Source organism: Agelaius phoeniceus, chromosome 4 (assembly GCF_051311805.1).
Source record: "Agelaius phoeniceus isolate bAgePho1 chromosome 4, bAgePho1.hap1, whole genome shotgun sequence".
In the NCBI taxonomy this organism is placed as follows: domain Eukaryota; kingdom Metazoa; phylum Chordata; class Aves; order Passeriformes; family Icteridae; genus Agelaius; species Agelaius phoeniceus.
The window spans coordinates 9,394,521-9,407,910 of record NC_135268.1 but is presented as its reverse complement, the minus strand read 5'-3'; the positions used below and the strand labels follow the sequence as shown (position 1 = coordinate 9,407,910).

At 50.5% G+C, this 13,390-nt stretch overlaps 1 protein-coding gene across 8 annotated transcripts; it reads right to left on the bottom strand.

Moving 5' to 3' along the window:
* Nucleotides 1–7,502: 7,502 nt before the first annotated feature.
* LOC129122120 (uncharacterized) lies at nucleotides 7,503–12,314 on the bottom strand. 8 transcript variants are annotated; one of them, XR_013181773.1, is made up of 7 exons: nucleotides 11,699–12,313; nucleotides 11,138–11,202; nucleotides 10,454–10,517; nucleotides 10,171–10,197; nucleotides 9,759–9,813; nucleotides 8,837–8,958; nucleotides 7,503–8,428 (listed from the first exon to the last, which is right to left on the bottom strand). XR_013181773.1 is itself a non-coding variant. In XM_077176585.1 (4 exons), the coding sequence occupies exons 1-4, from the start codon at nucleotides 11,754–11,756 to the stop codon at nucleotides 8,275–8,277; spliced, it is 375 nt and encodes a 124-aa protein (XP_077032700.1). In that variant the 5' UTR covers nucleotides 11,757–12,314; the 3' UTR covers nucleotides 7,503–8,274. The 8 variants fall into 8 exon arrangements, 1 of the variants encoding a protein (XP_077032700.1); XR_013181770.1 differs by having other exon boundaries at nucleotides 9,738–9,813; nucleotides 11,699–12,312; XR_013181775.1 differs by lacking the exon at nucleotides 10,171–10,197.
* Nucleotides 12,315–13,390: the final 1,076 nt, after the last annotated feature.

Here is a 13,390-nt window from a genome sequence, read left to right as displayed (position 1 = left end):
CTTCCATGATTCTGTGAACTGAAAAAAGCAGGGAAAGAAATCTGTAAAGGTCACTAAATGCATCCAAGCACATCCCCATGGATCCAATCCTCAGCAGCCCATCCAAGGCAAGGTCAGAGCTCTCTGCCCACCGAGGACACGGCAAGCAGCACGGACCTTTCTCCCACTCTCCAGCACGGACCTGCGAAGCCAGAGAGAAGTTTACAGACACCGGAGGGCGGCGGGACGGGACGGGGCGGGAGGGGGCGGGCGGTCTTACCTTGCAAAGATGGCGGCACAAAGGGGGGGCAGCGCCGCCGCCCCGCCGGGATTTTCCGGCCCGCCGTCGCTTCCGCCGCCTGGAGAGGCGCGTGCGCGGGCTCGGGGGGGGGGGTGCAGCCCCGTTCCGATGGCGTTCGCCCGCCCCCGCTCGCTGCCCCCGGCCCGCGGAGCGCTGCGACCGCGCCTCCGCCGCCCGCCGAAAGCGGCCCCGCCGGGCCGCCCCCCCCCCCGGCCATTTTTCTCAGCCATCGTGTCCCTTTTGCACTCCTGAACGTCTTTCACCCCTCCCGGCCATTTACCGAGCCCGCCCCGCCCGCCCCTCGCTCCCGCCCGCCCCTCGCTCCCGCCCGCCCCTCGCTCCCGCCCCTCGCCCTTGCCTCGCTCGGCAGCCGCGTCCTTGCCCCGCCCCCGGCAGCCAGCGGCGAGGGGCAGGGCGCTGGCTCGGGGGGCTGCAGTACCGCGCTCTGGCCACAGGGCGGCAGACTCCCGGGTCCGCGATTTTCCCGCGCTTTTGGCCGCCATTTTGAGAAGGTCAAACAAACTCCTCGACATTGGCGACGCGCCGCTCCCATGATGGCGGCCGAGAAAGGTCTCCCCCCCTTCCCCCCCCAGCCGAGAGAGGCGGTTACTCACATGCCGGTCAGAAACCCGCCAAAATACGCCCGCCCGCAGCGCCGCTGACCCTACAGCCCGTGCCGGGTACACCTGAAACGCAAGAGAATATCCCGCCGGGACCGCGCCGGCGTTCCGTGCAGGCAGTCCTGATACACACACCGCGGGCCTCCGGTTGCCCGCCCTTTTGGCCGCCATTTTGAGACGGTCAAACAAACTCCGCCACGCGCCACGCCCAAGAGGGCTGCCTGGCGGCGGCGGGCTGCAGTACCGCGCTCTGCCCACAAGGCGGCAGCACTGCCGCCCACCCCAGCCGGGGGCGCCGCGCGCCTTGGGCCTGCGGGCGGCCAAGGCGGCAAAAAAGAACAGGGGCCATCCCCCCCAAAAACTCCTCTAAAAATAAATGCCAAAAACCTGCCTCTTACCCAACAAGAACCAAATAAGCCCCCTTTCTTTCAAACCTTCTTTAAATAAATTTTATAGTTCTAGTTTTCCTAGTTCTATTCACACACATATTTAGACCGGACAGTGATGTGTTACGTCATTTATACAATCTATTATGTCTATTCCTATTATCTGTATTTATTCATATTTTGTGGTTTTATCCATATCAGTATATATTGATTGTAAATTTCTATACTTCGATTTACATTTCTATCATACTTTTATTATTCCAAAAATAATCCCATCTCTAACCAAACAAATACCAAAAAACCCTTCTTTTAAACTATATTGAAATAGTGTTATATTTAGAGCTTGCATAATTATATTCACATTTATAGTCACAGTTTATACTGATGCATTCTATTCATAATTACATATCACATATATATCATTCACATCATATAGATAAATTATTATTTTTATTATGTACCATATCTACTGCTACAACTTCTTTTTTCTAATATTTTCAATTTTTATATCCATCTTGATGTATTCATGAGATATTTTTACAATTAGATTTCTACCTTTCTATTATTTGTATTTGTAGTTTTTATAATAAAACCCCTGCTTTTGCCAAACAAAAAACAAAACCATCCTTTCTTTTAAACTACTTTTAATAATATTGTTGTATTTATATTTACCATACCTATAATTTTTTAGATATTATATCATAGTGATGGACTATATTTAGAGCTATTTTATAGCTACTTGCTATAATATATCATCATAAGATACATACAGTATCACTTGTATTACGTGTTGTATGGATTTATGTCACTTTATATTTACAATCCTTTAATAATTTTATATATATATCTGCAAAGATTCGAAACACATTTCTACATTTAAAATTTCGTTTGAGTTGTGTTTATATTTATCATCTCTATTGATATATCTATAAACATACACAATACTCTATTAAAAACTACAATATCTTATTGGAATACACCATGACTTATGTTAACTGTTAAATTTTAAATAGAGATCGAATAGATCAAAATAAAAGTTTATTCCCATTTCTACACATCTACTCGTTTTGTTTAAAGATAGCTATCCTTAGAATTTTACATTTAAAATCCAATTCCTAAATGCAATGACAAAACAAACAGCAGCGAATTCCCACCAATGTCTTCCAAAACCATCAAGATACCTCCACCAGCCAAACAACTGCCAGCGAAAAAAACACACAACACTCTTTTCACTAACAGTTCTCATCACATCAGAAAAATGGAACCAAACGAAAAGAAAACCCTTGAGAAACCCACGCAACAAATCACAAAAACCTCTAAAAGAACCCAAACCAACTCACTCAACTCCAATCAGTGCCACTGACCCTGAACGTTAGTTTAAAAACTAACCGAAATTCTACATCTACACTAACTCAAAGAATAAGCAATACTCTGTCAAAAGAACTTTAGAAAGCGAACTAATGAACGAAATAGAAAAAAAAAAAAAAAAAACCTCAGCCAGTAAAATATAAGAAAATACCTACCCAAATAAAAAAACTACTTAAAAAGTCCCACCATATAAACACCCACGTTCCCAAAAATAAAACTGATCAATAACCACCAAATACGTCAAAGGACAACAAGAAACGAAAAAAAAAGAAAAAAGAAAAAAAAAAAAAAGAAAATAATTTGTAAAACAAAAGTCCCCCAAACCAAAGCAACTTTAATTTACGTCAAAAAAATTATTCCCAACTGAAGAATAAACGCATAGAACCTCATTCGATCAAAATAAAAATACCACCCAGAAATAAACACAAAGCCGAAAGAGAAACGTAACCATTGACAAGATCTCCCAAATGATCCGTAACAATAAAACGTACACTACAATCAAACAAACCAAAGAAATAAAAGCCCTGGAAGACGAGAAACACAAACGCAATTAGAGAGATTTTAAAAACCCCGCTGCTATTAACGACACGACGCCACCTCGAACCCACCGAAACAAACGCTACACGCCCACGCTAATAAAAGCCACCGCGACAGAATTAAAATCCGAGCCGCTGCTTCACGCAACGACCCGTAGAAACCATTGCACGCCTTTAAAAACAGAATAGCCCGGCAAAAAAAATATCCCACTACAGAACTCGATTCAAACCAAACCTTTATCGTCACCACCCGAAGAACCGAGAACCGTACCGGTCAGGAAGAACGCCATAGCCCTTAGCGCACACCCGCTGCGACCAGAACAAACCCGTGCGATGCATCCCTACAAAGCCACCTCCGAAACACGACACCCACGAACTTGCGGCAGCCCAACCCCGCGCTGCCGGCCCCGGACGGAGCGCGGCTCCCGGCGGCAAAGCGGCTCCTCCGGCGGCTGCTCCGGCGCGCAGGGCCGGCGCCGCCCCGGAGAGCCCCCCACCCCCGCCCGCTCCCCCTGCCCGGGGGGCCCCGGCGGCGCCCGAGCCCCGCGCCCGGAGCGGACAGAGCGGCCGGCACCGGCCGGGCCGGCGCAGCAGCGCCCGCGCCGCCTCTGCCGCCCTTGGCCGGCCCGGCGCCAGCTGCCCTCGGCTCCGCACGGCGGCTCGCACCGGCAAAGCGGCTCCGCCGCTGCCGCGCCAAATTCCCCGTGCGCCTCGGCACCCGCCCGGCCCGGGCCGGCAGCGCTCCCGAGCGGCAACGCTCCGGCCCGGGCCGCGGCCACAAGAAGCGCCCTCAAATGCAGCGGCACAGCCCGACTGCAGCCCTGCAAACGCCGCCAGAGCTGCGGCTTCCCGCAACTCAACCCCGAAACTGACGCCGCGGGCGGCGCTCACCTCGCTTCAACAAGGGCAAAGAAATGGCTTCTCCCCTTCAAGTTCATCCCCTAGGAGCGCAGAAAAGAAGGGGCTTTCCTCCAATGAAATCCTTCAAGCCATGTGCAAAGGGGGATTTTGACCTCCATTCAAACCCTTGCAAAGGAGGGACACCAGCGCTGTCCCCTCCATTTAAACCTTAGGATGATGAAAATGGGCTGGCTACCTTCAAATCAAAGCCATCCGATGACAACAATACTTTGCCCATTCCCGTTCAAATGGAACGCAGGGATTCCCTGTCACCCCTGGGATACCCCTAACAGCCGGGAAAAGGCAGCTTTTCCTTCAACCGACATCCTTGGAACCGCAAGCGAAAGCGGATCCCCCCCAGTTCCAACACAGACAATATTAGGAGAGTAGCTGCTTGCCTCTCCTTCATTTCTTTTGTCTTCACAAGCTCCCTTTTTGTTCCTGGGGAACCGGGGAGGGGGGACTGCCAAGATCCAATTGAAAAGGGAAAGGACCAAAGTCCCCGCTCCAAATCCACACGCGCTCACCCGTTCGGCTGCTGCTTCCCGGCACAAAGATTCGTCCCTCGGCACCTCCTTGAAGCGATGCTCCGCGGATCCAAGCGCGTATCCAGGTGTTCGCCCAGACGCTGCCAGAAGCTCTCGCAGTCCTTCCATGAGACAGCCCCGGGAGCCCCCCATGAACCCCTCTACTCAGCAGCTCCATGCAAAAGGCAGCTGAGGCGAAGCCTCCCCCTAAAACAGCCTCTCCCCCCCGGCAGGAGCCGGCCCCTCATCATCCTCACAGCTCACACCTGGCGCTGCTCCGAGCCCCCCATCATCCTCACAGCTCACACCTGGCGCTGATGCCACTCTCCAACAGCGCCTCTCCCCGTCCAGCACACAGCCCGCTTCTCACAGACACAGAGCCAACAGAAATCTGCTCCGGGTGCTGGCTTTTCTTAGTCCGTCTGCTTCCACAATTCAGACACGGACGTGCGCTGATGGCACTGAGGGAAAGCTTTCCAGTGCACAAAACTGTCATTCTGGTAGCACGCTTTGAGACGCCTGCAGAAAAAGCAGAATCAGCGCCGCCTCCTAAGAGCCCTGCTGAGGAACCCCGCCCTCCTTGGGACACCCAATGCAGCAGAGCTCGAAAAACGAGGGCAAAAGTCAAGCTTGGAGTGGAAAAGGACAATATAAATACAGCAGCCTTTCAAGAAAGCCTTCACACAGTAATAGTGGGACCCGGTCCCATTTCTTCTTTCCTTGCTCTCTGGAATGACATCAATACGAAGTAAAAAACCCACACGAAACACAAGGCAGAGCTGGGATTTGACACGTCTTCCTTTTGGCTCTCGGGATGACAAGCGCCTCTTCCGGGACTGCGACACGCTTTGGGCGCTGGCAGAGAACGGAGGCAAAAGGTGCCAGAGAGCCCTTTCTATCGCCTTCAGCCCCTGCAGCTGTTCTGAGGGTTCCAGGGCACAGCTCGGTCCGCTCCTAGATCAAAACCTCACGGCAATATCTTCAGAACTACTACGCATCTCCAGTCGGAACCTTCTACATTCCTGTAAACAAATGAGTGCATAGAGAGGGTTTCTCCCCAGCTGAGTTTAGAGACCAATTCCTATTCTTTAGCAATACCTAGAAAACCGAATGCCTTGCCAGGTTTTAGCATCCTACACCCACTCACCCCTCCCTGTGCATTTGGTGGCAGCTTTGGGTCCCTCTGGGGGACGGCACCCAGCGTGACCCCCGCCCCTCGCCCGCCCCCCACCTGCTCCTGCACCGCCGTGGGGCTCCCTCTCCTGGGCACCTTGGGCTGCCCCCAACGGCATCAGAGCCCCGAGCCTTCACCCCGCCTTTCCCTGACCCCCAAAGAAGGCTCCGAACGAATCCGACTGCCCCGGACAGCAGCGCAGCGCTTCCCCCAAGCCCTTCCCACACGTGCATGGCCCCAGCAAGGGATTCTGCTGCAACAAGAAAGGGGGGGCAGCCCCCAGAAGGCTTGAGGTTCCTGCCCAGCCTCGCTGTCACGGGCCAGGGGCAGCGAGAGAGGGAGCGGCACAGACGGCGGCGACGGCCCGGCACGGAGCGGGGGCCGCTCTCAGCGCGATGCCGGCAAAGCCGCAGCTCCGGCGCTGTCGGCCGCGCTGCTTGAGCGGCACGGGGGGATCCGCCGAGAGCCTCCGGCCCCGCGCGGGGACTCCCGCAAGGGCCCAGGGGCGCCGGGCTCCGGCCCTCGGGGCTTTATTCTCCGGCAGCCCGAGCCCCGCGGCTGCGGGGCAAAGAAGGAAAGGGGGCACGGGAAGAGAGGAGCGAGAGCAGGGCACGACAAAGGGCGGCGAGGGAGCTCGGGCTGTGCAGGAAAGCGGCACGGGAAGGGAAAGCCCGGGACGAGGGTACACGGAGGCTGGGCACAGGAAGGAGACAGGGGGAACAGAAGGGAGTAGCGGGCTAGGGACAGGACAGGAAGGAGCCGGCTTTGCGGGGGGAGAGGGAATGGGGGAAAGGGAGCGAGAGAAGGCGAAGACGGGGAGAAGGAAGGAGGGCTAGAGAGAGGGACAGGCGGGGAAGCCTCCCAGAGCCCCGGCTGCACCCCGAGCCCGGCCCGGCGCCTCGCCCTGCCCGGGATGCTGCGGCGCTCGGCGGAGCTCGGCTCGCTCCGGAGACGCTCGGCTCCAGTCGGCTCTTGGCGCCTCAACTCGGCTCTTGGCGCCTGCATTCGCCTCTTCGGCCGAGCTCGCCTCGCTTCGGCCCAACTCCCAGCCGCTCTGTGCCTTCGGCGCGCCTCGGCTCCGCTCGCCTCGCCTCGGCTCCCCGACGGCGGGCGGGCAAGCGCCGCCGCCTCCCGTTCAGCTCGCCCGGCTCGGGGCTCTCCCGCTGCCGCGTCCCGCGGGCGGCCCGGCCACGGCGCGGACACGACCGGGAGCGCGGGCTCGGGCAGGAGCTCATTAGGCTGGGAGCGCACTGGCGCTAAGCAGCGCGCACGAGAGCAGCAGGCTCGCTTCGCCTGAGCTCGGCTCGCTTCGCTTCAGGCAGCCTCGGAAGCCTCGCCTCGGTTCGCTCGAGGCCGTCAGGGTCGGCCGCTCTCGCCTTGCTTCGGCCGAGCTCGTGCGATTCCCCCGAAGGCGGCGGCGTTCGGTTGTGGTTTTAGAAATATCCTCCTCTATCGATTGGATCTCTCTACAGTTAGATTTATATTTCTAGAATACTTCTATTAATCCAAATAAAAACCCCATCTCTAACCCCATCTCAAATAAATACAAGAAAACACCTTCTTTTAAATGGTATCGAAATATTTTTATACTTTGTATAGTTATACTCACATTTATATTTATCGTTTCTTTTGATGCAATCTATTAATAATTATCTATAATATCTATAAAATTCTAGACATGTATTTAAAGTATTATCTATATTATGTATCATATCTACTGCTGCAACTGATTTTTTCTTCTAGCTTTAAACTTTATCTGTATGTATTTATGATATCTTTCTAGACTTAGATTTCTACCTTCATATTCTTTGTATTTATCATTTTTATCATCAAAACCCTGCCTATTGACAAGTAAAAAAAAACGCTTTCTTTAACGATCTAAAAAATATTTTTATATTTATAATTTTCCTATTTCTATTTATAATTTGCTCTCTAGTACGTGATAACATACCTGCTCCTGCACCGCAGTGGGGCTCCCTCTCCTGGGCACCTCGGGGTGCCCCCAGTGGCATCAGAGCCCCGAGTCTTTACCCCCCCCCCTTTTCCTCTAGTTAGAAACTACACTGGAACTTTTTTCTGGAAACAAAGACATGACCTAAATCCTCTCCCCATGTCCTAGACAGATAGATGTTCAGTTCTTAGTTGACTGGGCAGCAGTTTCTTCAATAGAATGATAAACAATATGGAAACGTTTTAGCTACAAGCAAATAGGCAAATCGGAACAAGGTCCTGGTGGCCAGCCACTGCAGTTCTTTTGAAGCAACTTTTTAAACAATCAAATACTGATACCACAAAAAATAAAGCAAAAAGCTGACTACTGGCTAAGAAAGAAGGAAAAATTAACTTTTGACGACAACAACAACATTCCAAGGACACAGGCTTTTTTCCAATCTCAGACCTTATTACTACTACCTCTCTTGGGAATTCTCATTGTGGATCCCAAAAGGAATAAATCCCTCAGCGTGTCCTAAAGCACCAAGGAGCTACCTACAAGTGAAGGTGGCTACTTTCAGTGCAGACACAGCTGATGACACAGCAGTAGCACAGTTCTGTGCTGCACAGGGATAGTACTGTCTCCTCTTCTCCAGCAGCTGACTCTCTCCTGCCATGGCTTCTGTAAATGCATCAGAGCACGACCTTAACCACAAACAGGCAAGAAAACACCATCCGAAGTCTTTCATTAAGCAGTACAAGAAGGGTTCCAAGCAGAGACCAACAGAATTTCAAGGAAGCAGTATGCAATTAAACCACCTCAGACTCGTTCAAGTATCCGGCAAAATGGAACCATTCAGAAATGACAAAGAAAACCCCCCCAAGTATTTATACAGGAGTCCTTAATGTCAGAAAGGGGATGACAGGTTATGTTCAGATAAGATGAATGTTTATTTGGATCTATAAATAAACTTCTCTCGTGGTCCTTTGCCAAAAATAGAACCTACAAGTGAACACCTACACCTGCCTCAAGAGACCTAACGAGCCCCTGGCAGCCACCGGCATCAAAGCGCAGTGGATGTTTCTAATCCAGGCTAAGGAGAACAATATCACCTTTTGTTCTCTCCAGTTTGTTTCCTCTGCAGTCACATTTGCTCCTTATGATTTTTACAGTCTCTGTATCTTCTCGGGCAGCGCTGAGTCTGACGACCGGGATACGAGAGTCCTTCCCTGCCCTACGGAGAGAACCAGGAAAAAAGTTAAAAAAAGAACAGGGCAGTTTGAAGTTAATACCTCCGACGAGAAGCAGCACCCGACAAACAGAGCAACGGTGAACAAAGCGTGACACCTCCCTGGGGACAGAAGACTTACAAACTCTCCGGATTTACAATTCCAGTAACCAAGCCCTTCAGCACAGCAGCCAAGTGTCCCATTAGGTGGTGCTGCACCAAAGCACGATCCGAGAGGTTCCGAAGAGTGAAATGCACGTTATTGTCCAAAGACGTAAAATCTTGCAAAATAACAAAACTACAATAGATCTAAACTACAGGGCAAGAGTACCAGTGTTAGCTTGAGGAGCTGGAACCATCCAGGTGAGCAACTGCTAACTGGATCCTCAACAGAGTTTGAGGAACCCTTCAGGATACAGAAGGGTTTTCCCCAGCAATGTCACAGGCCGAGTTTTGATAGAAGTACACTTGCCAGATGCTCAGAAACGTCACCCATCCTCCTCCGGGTGTCCTGAGAGAGCTGCGAATGGCTCTCACGTGGTTTGAGCTGGTTCTGTAAGGGCTCAGGCTGAATTTCACCAGATGCAACCAAACTGGGCAACACCCAGTGGGACAGAAGGAACCCAAAGCTTGTTTTACCCAAAGCTTGGGTAAGCAGAGCTCCAGCAAATACCGAGGAAACGGACAGAACGGGGTAACAAATAATAAACATACCTTTTTTTTTTTTTTTTTTTTTTTTTTTTTTCAGATGAACAAAACAATTAAGGAGAAGGTGAAAACCTCACCATGACTGAACATTTCATCACCTGTAAGCTGACCATCCTTAGCATAGAGGACTCCAAATTTAAAATTCACCAATCCCTGGAAAATAAAACCAAATATTATTTGGTGAACAGTCAAACAGAAGACATAAAAATTTGGTTCCTCTAATCTTTGCCTACATCCTACACGTTAGAACATACATTTTATACCATCTCCTACTACACAATAATTCACCTTTAAACTTTGATAGTATAGCATAAAATCATTAACTTAGACGGGTGATCAATTATTATTAAGTTGGTGCTTCAAGTTATTTTTGCTGTCAGGTTCCAAAAAACATGACTTCTTTTTACTGTAACGAGCAATTGATTTAGAACTCATCAAAAGCCCATCCAAATACAAAGCCGTATTCACCGGACGGGTCTGTGAGCAAGAAGTAGTTAGGCTTGTACTCACCTCTTGCCCTTCAAGAACCAATAAATCCTGTCAACAGAAACAGCATCTTTAGCCCCCTCCTATTAAAGATTCTACAAGGATGATGGTTTTATTGGTGTTTAGAAGTTTGGATTTGAAATGGCCAGCTCAATGGATAAAGAGACAGTTTAAGTAGTATTAGATTATTATTATTATTCTTATTAGCTACTGGAAGAAAACAAACCAGTAGGATCTATACTTAATTACTTCTATTTCCAGGAAATCATAAAGAAAAAGAACCAAACCAAAAAAAGTCACTTCCTACCTTTTGTATCTCAGGATGAAAAATGTCTCTTGGGCTCTTCTCCAGTTTCTCCAGACTCCTGGCACTGAAATGCAAATGAACGAGTGCTTTATAGGAGGGCAAGTGCACATTCCAACCCCGAACCCCCAACCGATGGCAGTTACAGCGCTTACAAAATGAATCCTTCCCAGAGCCTCTGGGAAATGGAACGGTTTTGTGCAACTGCCATTTCTTCCCCAAAATACTAACTCCCAACACTTCCTAAACTGAGTTTGCATTTTAAAAACAGAAATTAGGGAGACTCAGGGTGGAGATCAGGTTGAAATTGATTTCCTTCTAAAGCACAGGGCTCTGTTCCATCACCCTTCACTTGGGCTCCACACGGAATCATGGGGAGCATTTTAGGAGGGCTCAAGAACCAATTCTATTTCTCTCTTTTTTCTAGTGCTCTCTCTTCCTAAATAATTCAAGGCAAGTCAAATGAAAAAGGACAAGTTCAGCAGCAAATTCACACTTTTCCCCTTTGTCTGCTCAAGAACAGCCTTTAAAACCACTTCTTGCTGCCTTCAACGGTTAAGACTTGCAAAACAGTTTCGCAAGTTTGATAGGTTTATCATAAAAACCACAGAACGCAAGCTCTGAATGACAGGAAAAGGTACACAGGCAAATATCTCAGCTGATGGTGGCTTATTTGCAAACACAGACCTTAACGGAGATTGCACGGAGAATGTTTCAGTGGGACTCTAAGGGAAAAATATTTTCTGAGTACCCTGTAAACAAGAAAAGCTAGGATATATTACAGGACATACCCACGTGTTCAGCATATTCAAATAGGATTATCAATAAAAACATTTAAGAAGGAAGAAAACCAAGGTAATTTTACTCAGCTATATTTACTGCCGATTTAGAGGGAAAAAAAAAAAAAGTGAACCAGAAAACGCCTACAGTAGAACTTTAAACCAATTGCTTGGATAAAAGCAGCTCATGGAACATGAAGTAGAAAAAAAGCGAAACCAGTATCAGACCTGCCTATTTTTCTTACCATTGCACAAGAAAATCCGACAAGCGGTAGAAAGTCACTGCCTAAAACCGAATCCTAGGATGTAACCGAGAACAATGGAGGCATTTGCTAATCTAAACGGAAACCTTTTCCGGACCCTAGTGTCAAATCACACGTTTTGTCTCTCAGCAGCTCGAGGCTGGAGAGCATTTCCCCTGGGGGGTCGGGAGGGCAGGGGCACAAGGGGCTGAGTTTGCCGATCGCACCTGTGCCATCAGAAGGATCCTGCCCGGCGCTCCTTGCGCTCGCCATTCTCCGGGCCATCGCTGTGTTTTACTGCTCAGCGATGCCGCTCCATCTGTTTGCGTGGAAGGAAGAGCCACGAGCACTGAGGCACTCAGCAGCCGTGTCATGCCAGCGATGTCGAGCGCTCTCTGCTCGCAAGGCTGAGCCCGCCGCGGAGCCGCCTCCGCAGCCGCTCGTCCGCCCCCGCCCGCAGCAGCGGCAGCGGCCCGAGGGAGACGGCTGCAGCTCGGCGGCTCCCGCGCCTCCGCCAGCCCGAGGGCAGCCGCCGCACAGTGACCGCGGCAGCGCCCGGCGCCGCTCGCCCGGGGCGGCTCCTGCAGCTCCCGGCCCGCGGCAGCAAAGCACCGCCTGGCGCTCCGCCATCGGCGGGCGGCAGCGCGCCCCGCCCGAGCTCAGCCCCCGCCACCGGGACCTCTGAGCGAGGCCGAGGCACCGGGCGGACGCCCCTTCCGCGCCGCTCGGCTCCGTGCGGGCGGCCGGACGGAGGCTTCGCCCCTCCAGCGTCGCTGCCGCGGCTCCGTCCCGCGTGGCACAGGCGCCGGGAGCTGCCCGCTCCCCCGGCGCGCGGCCGCCTCGGCCCGCCAGCCATTCATATGGCGCGTCGGCCGTTGCGTCAGACGCCGCGCTTTACGGCCGCAGGGCCTGCCGGGAGTTGGAGTCTCGGACTGACAGCCACCGCTCCGTTCTCCGCCACCGGGAGCTGCGCTCCCGCCAGGAGGTCAAACGGCTCCTTCGCTCCTGGCGCGGAAGCACCTTAGGCAGCACCGCCCCTCCCGAATGTCCTTTCTTTTCCACTCCAACTCTTTTTTCTTTTTTTCACTCTGTTTTTCACCCCCTTTTCCACTTTCCCTCTTTCTTTTTCACTCTCACCCTTTTCCTTTTTCATTTTTTTTCTTCCTTTCTCTTCCTCCTTTTTTTTTCTTCCTTTCCTTTTTCCTTTTCTTTCTTTCGCTCTTTCTTTCTTTCTGTCTGTCTTTCTCTCTTTTCTTTCTCTCGCTCTCTTCCTGTCTCTCTCTTTCTTTCTTTCTGTCTGTCTTTCTATTTCTTTCTCTCTCTCTTTCTTTCTTCTCTCGCTCTCTTCCTGTCTCTCTCTTTCTTTCTTTCTGTCTGTCTTTCTCTATTTCTTTCTCTCTCTCTTTCTTTCTTTCTCTCGCTCTCTTCCTGTCTCTCTCTTTCTCTCTGTCTCTCTGTCTCTCTCTGTCTCTCTTTCTTTCTTTCTCTCTCTTTCTTTCTTTCTCTCTCTCTCTTTCTTTCTTTCTCTCTGTCTCTCTTTCTTTCTCTCTCTCTCTTTCTTTCTTTCTCTCTGTCTCTCTTTCTTTCTCTCTCTCTCTTTCTTTCTTTCTCTCTGTCTCTCTTTCTTTCTCTCTCTCTCTTTCTTTCTTTCTCTCTGTCTCTCTTTCTTTCTCTCTCTCTCTTTCTTTCTTTCTCTCTGTCTCTCTTTCTTTCTCTCTCTCTCTTTCTTTCTTTCTCTCTGTCTCTCTTTCTTTCTCTCTCTCTTTCTTTCTTTCTCTCTGTCTCTCTTTCTTTCTCTCTCTCTCTTTCTTTCTTTCTCTCTGTCTCTCTGTCTCTCTCTCTCTGTCTCTCTTTCTTTCTCTCTCTTTCTTTCTGTCTCTCTCTCTCTGTCTCTCTTTCTTTCTTTCTCTCTGTCTCTC

What these genes read in the sequence shown, in the direction of transcription:
- LOC129122120 (XM_077176585.1), bottom strand. Translation starts at nt 11,756, where the DNA reads ATGGCCCGGAGAATGGCGAGCGCAAGGAGCGCCGGGCAGGATCCTTCT. An exon ending in GGATCCTTCTGATGGCACAG is followed by an intron (nt 10,518 to 11,698) that starts GTGCGATCGGCA and finishes TTTGCATTTCAG; the next exon opens with TGCCAGGAGTCTGGAGAAAC. An exon ending in CAAACTGGAGAGAACAAAAG is followed by an intron (nt 8,406 to 8,836) that starts GTGATATTGTTC and finishes ATGCATTTACAG; the next exon opens with AAGCCATGGCAGGAGAGAGT.